At 38.8% G+C, this 8,488-nt stretch overlaps 1 protein-coding gene across 1 annotated transcript in view; it reads left to right on the forward strand.

Annotated features, from left to right (window-relative positions):
- The window catches only part of syne1a (spectrin repeat containing, nuclear envelope 1a), a 207,901-nt gene that overhangs the window by 65,040 nt on the left and 134,373 nt on the right, over window positions 1–8,488 (forward strand). Inside the window, 10 exon segments of the mRNA XM_046836299.1 lie at window positions 434–583; window positions 2,004–2,147; window positions 2,295–2,444; window positions 3,115–3,273; window positions 4,393–4,557; window positions 4,715–4,849; window positions 5,673–5,831; window positions 5,915–6,123; window positions 6,199–6,265; window positions 7,605–7,763. Of these exon segments, the coding sequence (XP_046692255.1) occupies window positions 434–583; window positions 2,004–2,147; window positions 2,295–2,444; window positions 3,115–3,273; window positions 4,393–4,557; window positions 4,715–4,849; window positions 5,673–5,831; window positions 5,915–6,123; window positions 6,199–6,265; window positions 7,605–7,763 (1,497 nt within the window).

The following is an 8,488-nucleotide window of genomic DNA, read 5'->3' on the forward strand; positions in this document are numbered from 1 at the left end:
GACATTAAAAAACTTTGTCACGATTTTGTTTGTGAACAATGACGAAGGCACTTTTCATTCTGATGGGAATGAGATTCACTTATACAAATATTTACTTTTGAGAGATGAATTGGGGATTTAGAGAAAAGTACAGTCCTTTTCATGAAATCCAATGTATTGTGCTGCTTGTACAAAATGTTTTAAAAATGTTGGTTTGCAAATATTAAGGATGATTTGAGAAAAACTCCAAATCGATTGAGAAAGACTAAAAACGATTGTACCAAATCTTTTGCAATTTAATCAAAGCAACGAGAAATTGCTTTTTTTGATGTGCACAAGTGACTACATGATGTGGAAGTTTTAAGAATTTCTGATCTGAGAAACGCTGCAAAACAACTAAGAAAACTGTAATAAACTGCCACCCTGTGAGTTGAAACGTTTTCTGTCTCTGCAGTACGCTCATGTGCTCAAGACCCACAGTGAGACGGAGCTTCGGGACGCCATCACAGCTCTTCGGGAGTTTTTAGAAACTTCTACCTCCAAACTCACCTCACCTGTCCAGGTGTCGCTCCCAGACGTCAGAACGTTTGTAAGGAATGTTCAGGTAGAGATAAAGTTTCCTAAATTCCAGACAATACAAGTGTTTCTTAAAGGTCTTATTGACAGCAAACGGATTTAAGAGGCCTAAGGTCATGTTACAAGTTTATTAGAGAGACCGTGCGGGTAGGACATTTTGGAGACAAGGTAAGAGAGGTGTGATCAAGATCATGTGCAGAGGAGGGACATGGGGTATATCAGTAGGAGAATGCTGAGGGTGGAGCCACCAGGAAGGAGGAAAAGAGGAAGGCCAAGAAGGAGGTTTATAGATGTAGTGAGGGAAGACATGCAGATGATTTGGTTTGGAAGAGGCAGATGTAAAGTACAGAGTGGTATGGAGACAGGCGATCTGCTGTGGAAACCCCTAAAGGGGCAGCTGAAAGATGATGAAAAAGAGGCCTCAGGTTATTATCCTTAAGATATATTCCTAATTTTGTGTCAGTGAGTAAAGTCGTCTAATAATTTCAAGTTGCTGTAATAGAGCTTAACTTCCTGTTTTGACAGCTTTGTGGTCACATTTGTTGGTTCCTTACAGACACATTTTTTGGAGTGTTTAAAATTCTTTTTGACAAAATCCAAGATGGTGGAAAATCTACTTAATAATCGGACTCATCTCGACCCAGAAATCCAAAGCTACCTGGATGACTTTAAAGTTTTACTACATGGTGGAGTGGTAGCTCAGTGGTTAAGATGCCGGGTTACTGATCGGAAGGTTGGGGGTTCAAGCGGTGGTATCGCCAAGTTGCTACTCTTGGGCCCTTAAGCAAGGCTCTTAACCTTCTGTGCTCCAGGAGCGCTGTATCATGTCTGACCCCAGCTTCTGAGCAAGCTGGAATATGCGAAGAAAAAATTAAAGTATGCTGTAATGTATATGCGACAAATAAAGGCTGTTCTGTTCAAAGGTTTCAATTGTGAAGGTACTTCCAAAACAGAACAAGCCAACATTTAACCCGATGGTGCCGCTAGAATGTTAGCAGAACTTAATGTGGTTAGAACTTCTCCTAGACCTTTTCACTCTTAATCTTTGGGAAGAGGGCAAAGTCTTTAGAAGCCAAATCAGGCGAGTAGGGTGGGTGCGTAGGCGACATTTATTTTTTTTTACATTTTTAGGGGTTCATCTCATTCCTGCTCTCTCGTTGCCTCGAGTGACCCATCAAACGTACTTCACGTCGAACATCTCTTGGCGGATTAGGCTAGTTTCTTGCAGAATTTTACGTTCGCTCTTTGTTCTAACTTGCTGTCCGTGATGAAATCGCAGACGTGGGAATGCACATGGGTCAGAATAGCACCAGTTACACCAGTGGACTCGAAACTTTTTGATACCACCTCGTACTTTTGTCCGTAAATACAAAAATCAAGAATCCTTACTTCAAAATAAATGCACCGCTTCGAACTCTCATTCAAGTCTTCTTTTGTTTGCTATGAAGGAGATCAAGCACAGGCTACCAGCGATGGAGGTGAGATACAAAACGTCTGCTCACACAGCTCAGCTCTGGACCAGAGACTCCAGCGGTGGGGACGGAAAGCAAGTCCTCACAACGATGGCGTCCATCAAAGGACAACTATACAAGGTACATGTACAAGCTGATTACCTTTCCCAACACCTGGGCTCCTATTAGGATTTAAAGTGTAAATCCCAGCACCAGCAAGCTGCTGGGCCCCAGAGCAAGGCCCCTTGACCCTCAACTGCTCAGCTGTAAGTCGTAAATGTGTTTCAGATGAAGGAGAAATGTCCGCTGGTTCTGAGAGAATGTCACATCGTGCTTCCTGTGCTAGAGGAGCTGGAGGGGCAAATCTCCACCTTTTATCAGATCGCTGATCATGCGGGTCACATCATCGCTCAGCAGCACGACCAGCATAGAAACCAGGTGAGAAGACATGGGTGCTGAAGAACTCCAAAATTAGCTTTATTCTGTCTTAATATAATAGTATGGATTGAACCATGGCGTACTGGAATCGTTCGATCCGATTGGGTGTCGATTTATTTCCGACGATAAAACACAATAAAACGGGATTATTTATCAATGACTTGTTTTATTGTAACTCTTTCTTCTTGTCGTTTAAGTGCACACGTTCCGATTGTAACATCACATTTCTAGCCTTCTTTCTTTTCACCATAACAGGCGCTTTGGCTGAGCACAGTGTGCTTATGAGAATTAAATTTCCATGGGGGATGAAATTTGATAGTGAAGCAGATGTTAGGGAGGTTAGAGAGAAACAGAAAGAAAGAAAGGCAGAGACATGATAAAAAAATCTTTTCAGCTGAACAATCCTGATACAAATGGAGCGAATGAACAGTTATTTCCGATGCTGCCGTATTTCCGCACTTTCGAGTGGTATTTTAACATACACAAACATCAGCCAATCCGAAACAAGTATTATTTTTATTCTTCTATTTTCGGGTTACGTTCGTCTTTGGAGCCCCTCCCCCAGTTATTTTCCGGCTCGAGCGATTTTTATGGCTGATTTGTTTTAATCGTGATTTTAATGTTACAATGAAACAGTGTGTCAGTGTTTGTGTGTATGTGTGCTTTACAGGAGTTGCTGTTGCAGCAACAGAGCTGTAAGCAGTGTGTGTGCGCTGTGGAGCGTAGTTACCTGGCCCTGCAGAGGGCGCTGTGTTGCACCAAGACGCTCTACAACTTCGACGCATCCCTACTTCAGAACAGAGTAACCGAGCTTCAGACCACCGCCCAGGTTTGCTTATGGCTCCTTTAAATCCTTTGCTGATTCTGATGCATGTTTTGTGGTCAAAAGGTTTTCGGTTGTGGTTCTTTTTTTTTTTTTGGTTTTAAGACTAAATATAAAACGTAATTCCAGGCCTGTGGGAATTTTAGACTGTGACCAGAGAAAATGAGCTGCAAATCATGGTTACAGTTACGCTCCTGGTAATGGAAATGGCTGGTACTCTTGGTACTGGTTTCTTTAAGACTTTATGCAGTATTTGCTCAGTAAAGTATTTGCTGTAACGTCTTTATTATACCTCAGTTTTAGTAAAAGTCGAATACTTTAGCAAAACTAATGCACCATATTGCCAAAAGTATTGGGACACCCGAACTTTCCCACCTGTATCTGTTTCCTCCCCAAACTGTTACCGCAAACCTGAGGGTACACAATTGTGTTGAACATCTTTGGATGCTGTAAAATTAAATTTTCCCTTCACTTGAACTTGGAGACCCAAAACCTGTTCCTGCATGATGATACCCATAAAGTGAACTCCATGAAGATCTACTTTACATGGGTTAGAGTGCAATATCTCCTGCTGTAGAGATGTGAATGTGATTTTTAGGGATTCTTAAAAACTCTTTCTTTCTTTCTTTCTTTCTTTCTTTCTTTCTTTCTTTCTTTCTTTCTTTCTTTCTTTTTTCTTTCTTTCTTTCTTTTGCTATCTTGCTCTTTCTTTCACTTTTTTCTTCTCTTTCACTTCTTTCTTTCTTTCTTTCTTTCTTTCTTTCTTTCTTTCTTTCTTTCTTTCTTTCTTTCTTTGTGATGAATTGAAATGTCACCTACATAACTATGGGATTTTAACATGAGCATGAACATGAATGGAAAAAATCCCCACAAAAATCTAGTTGATTATCTTCCCAGAAGTGTAGAGGTTTATATTATCATAAGGACAAATAGGGACTCAGATGGAAAGTGGAAAGTGGAATGTGGAATGGGATGGACACACGAATCTTATGGCCAGGTGTCCAAAGACTTTTGCTGGTACAGTAGATTGTATCAGTGTTTGTTCATGTAAGTCAAACAATGTGTGTCTGACAGACATTAGGGTTGAAATGGATGAGAAAGAGAAAGGCGTCTCCTCCTGTACAGGCCCTGATGCAGGAGGCGTTAGAGTGGAGGAGGGTCGCCGAGGCTAACGGCAACCTGACACGCCGATTCGAGGAGACCCGCGCTGAGCTGGAGAAGACCCTGAGGGTGGGCCAGGCTTGTCTGACAGAGCGAGGAGACCCTGCTAAGCTCTTCAGCAAACACAGCGTACGTCATTCCTCCGTCGCCAGTGCAGACCTCGTAGCTTTAATTTACGATGCTAATGACTGTGTGTGGTGTTACTGTCAGCAGGACGTGATAGATCTTCACTACCTGCTCCACCTTACCAATGTGACCGCGTACTGAAATATTATTCTGTGGTTAGGACTTTTTCAGCCGATTAGACCAGCGAGTGTTGAACGCCTACTTGAAGGCGTGTGATGACCTCACTGATATCTTACCCGAGGAGGAGCAGCAGGGCCTCCAGGAGTCAGTCAGGAGGCTGCACAAACAGTGGAAGGTTGGTCTGTTTCTCAGCCTCCCAGCCATCTTTAGAATCATCTCCATCTTTCTGAACATCTCATTCCACATTTAGTCTCCATTTACTCTTATAGTGACCTCCACTCATCTGGGAAGATCTTTCTTTCTTTCTTTCTTTCTTTCTTTCTTTCTTTCTTTCTTTCTTTCTTTCTTTCTTTCTTTCTTTCTTTCTTTCTTTCTTTTCTTTATTTCTTTCTTTCTTTCATTTATTCATTCTTTCTTTCTTTCTTTCTTTCTTTCTTTTTTGTTTGTGTGTTTGTTTAGTTGTTCATTCATTCGGTTATTCATGAATTCATGAATTCTTTCTTTCTTTCTTTCTTTCTTTCTTTCTGTCTTTCTTTCTTTCTTTCTTTCTTTCTTTCTTTCTTTCTTTCTTTCTTTCTTTCATTAATTCATTAATTCATTCATTCATTTATACATTTATTCATATATTCATTCATTCATTTTTTTTTTTTTTTTTTCTTTCTTTTGTTTGTGTTTGTTTGTTCGTCCGTTCGTCCGTTCGTTCATTCAGTCTTTCTTTCTTTCTTTCTTTCTTTCTTTCTTTCTTTCTTTCTTTCTTTCTTTCTTTCTTTGACGAAAGTTTGCATTTGTATATTTTCTGTAACTCTGGAACCATTGAGAGAAAGTTTTGTGCTTTAGATGTACAGCATGCTGCAGTTCAGTAGGTCTCTGTTTTGAACTTGTGTTTTAAGTAGAAGCTCTTCTGCTGTTCTATAAAATAAATCCTCTGATCAATCAGAACAGAGAATCCAAGAGCAGCTACTAGAATGTTCCCTCCTGTACTGTACTGTGTTGAGCAGGACATCCAGGCCCAAGCTCCGGCTCACCTTCTGAGGCTGAGAGTGGAGGCGGAGAGGCGCTTAGTTATGGCGTCACTGCAGGAGTGCAGGGTGGAGCTGCAGAGGGAGGAGAAGATGCTGGCAACGTCTGGCAGCGAGAGAGCGATACGAGAACACATGGTAAAACCGAGACAGAGGGTGTAGTGTATAAAACATTAGAGTCTCCATGAAGAATAAATCCACACTCACGTTTACAAACACAGGCTTTTTTCCGGAACAAGAACCCGATTTCTGCATGCCAGAGGAGACTGAAGACCATAGAGCAGCTCTGCCAGAAACTTCCAGAGAATGACCCGGTACAAAAAGTCCTCCTGGAGACCACAGTGAACATATCTGAGGTTAAAGATGAAGTGGAACGTGTTCACCTGCGACTCCAGGAGCATCCGGACAAGTGGAGCGAGTGGCACTGCAGGTGAGGAACAGAACGTGAAGATGGATGGATGAACGCAAAGGAGATCAGTTTGTGTGAGGATCTGGTCTGTTTCAGGTTTGGTGAAGTTTCAGCCTGGATCTCGTCTCAGCAGAAAGACGGGGAGAGCGTCAACGCAGTGCAGGTGAGCGTTATTCTTTCTTTCTTTCTTTCTTTCTTTCTTTCTTTCTTTCTTTCTTTTTCTTTCTTTCTTTCTTTCTTTCTTTCTTTCTTTCTTTCTTTCTTTCTTTCTTTCTTTCTTTCTTTCTTTCTTTCTTTCTTTCTCTCTTTCTTTCTTTCTTTCTCTCTTTCTTTCTTTCTTTCTTTTTTCTTTTGCTTTTCTTTCTTTCTTTCTTTCTTTCTTTCTTTCTTTCTTTCTTTCTTTCTTTCTTTCTTTCTTTCTTTCTTTCTTTCTTCTTTCCTTCTTTCTTTCTTTCTTTCTTTCTTTCTTTCTTTCTTTCTTTCTTTCTTTCTTTCTTTCTTTCTTTCTTTCTTTCTTTCTTTCTTTCTTTCTTTCTTTCTTTGTGATAAATTTAAATATCACCTACATAACTATGGGATTTTAACATGATCATGAACATAAGGACAAATAGGGGAATTTTGTCTCCAGTGTCAGTGTTATTTATTTATTTATTTATTTATTTATTTATTTATTTATTTATTTATTTATTTATTTAAAATGTTATTAAAATGTTATTGCTCTCAAATTGCTATAGCATAAGATGAGTAAAATTAATTTTAACAGCACTTAATTTATTAACGTGTGATTATTGCAGTGTGCATTTCAGTAAAAAATATAAATAAATAAATATAAAAGGTGAAATTTAAAACCTTTAATGCAACAGTCATTTACTTACAATGTCCATTCTTTACTCATATATAAAAAATGTAATCACTAAACATTAGAAATTACTGATGCCTCAGGTCTCAAACCAGCACCAAAATCCGCCATGATGCAGACCTCCGGCAATTAAAACCGTCCGTGTGGAAACATAGCAAAAGTTCAGTTTTCTTTCCACCAAAAAGGTGTCCTGATGATTATATATACGTGTGTGTGTGTGTGTGTGTGTGTGTGTGTGTGTGTGTGTGTGTGTGTGTGTGTGTGTGTGTGTGTCAGTCGTTAAGACTCTGGGTTACTGATCATAAGGGTGGAGGTTCAAGCCCCAGCATAGAAATAAATATGAAATATAATCATATTTATATATTGAATAACAAATATATATTTCATTATTTCAAATAAGTAATAAAATTGATTATAAATATTGGTAGAAATCTATAAATATTTGAGAAATTAATAAATATTCAAGAATTTATTAACTGGTTTAATAAGCCTTTTAATAATATATCGCTTATTATTGCTTATTAATAATGTATTACAAACTGGGCGTGTACTTTTTTTCCCACAAAACATCCAAAAAATGTGATCGTTCCAAAAGCATAGATTTTGTAAAATGTGATTTTTGCACTTGTGTGTGTGGATGCAGCGTGAGGTTCAGAGAGCTCAGGAGGACGCTCTGTCCTGGCTCACGGCTCGCCTGGAGGTTCTGGAGGAGCTGAGCACGGACGCTGAAGCCGTGGCACGGAGGACGGCGCTGGACGAGCTCACGCAATCGCTCACCACCCTGCTGTCTTCTCTAGATGAAGTGAGAGAGTCTCTGGTTTCTCTCGTTCTGCATTAAAGCGTAAAAAGACTGAAAGCTGTGTGAAGAGATAGCATTTGTCTGTCATTTGTTTGTGGATGGCATTTATTAAGTCAAATTACATTTTATTTCTATAAAATGTTTTAAATATACAATACAACATGAGAGAAAAAAGAAATTGTTCAAAAAAAAGCTTTCTTTCTTTCTTTCTTTCTTTCTTTCTTTCTTTCTTTCTTTCTTTCTTTCTTTCTTCTTTCTTTCTTCTTTCTTTCTTTCTTTCTTTCTTTCTTTCTTTCTTTCTTTCTTTCTTCTTTCTTTCTTTCTTTCTTTCTTTCTTTCTTTCTTTCTTTCTTCTTTCTTTCTTTCTTTCTTCTTTCTTTCTTTCTTCTTTCTTTCTTTCTTTCTTTCTTTCTTTTCTTTTCTTTTGCCCCTTTGCCCTTTCTTTTGTTCTTTCATTCTTTTGCCCTTTCTTTTATTCTTCCTTCCTTCCTTTCTTCAGCAAGAATAAAGAATAAAGGCTTTAAAAGAATTAAAAAAAATGGCAAATGAAAGGGCAAAAGAAAGGAAGCACAAAAGAAAGGGCAAAAGAAGAAATGGAAGCAAAAGAAGCAAAACAAACAAACAAACAAACAAAGAGATAGAAAGAAAGAAAGAAAGAAAGAAAGAAAGAAAGAAAGAAAGAAAGAAAGAAAGAAAAGCTTTTTAAAAAAAGAATAGTAATGTATTTC

Source organism: Silurus meridionalis, chromosome 23, assembly GCF_014805685.1.
Source record: "Silurus meridionalis isolate SWU-2019-XX chromosome 23, ASM1480568v1, whole genome shotgun sequence".
Classification (NCBI taxonomy): domain Eukaryota; kingdom Metazoa; phylum Chordata; class Actinopteri; order Siluriformes; family Siluridae; genus Silurus; species Silurus meridionalis.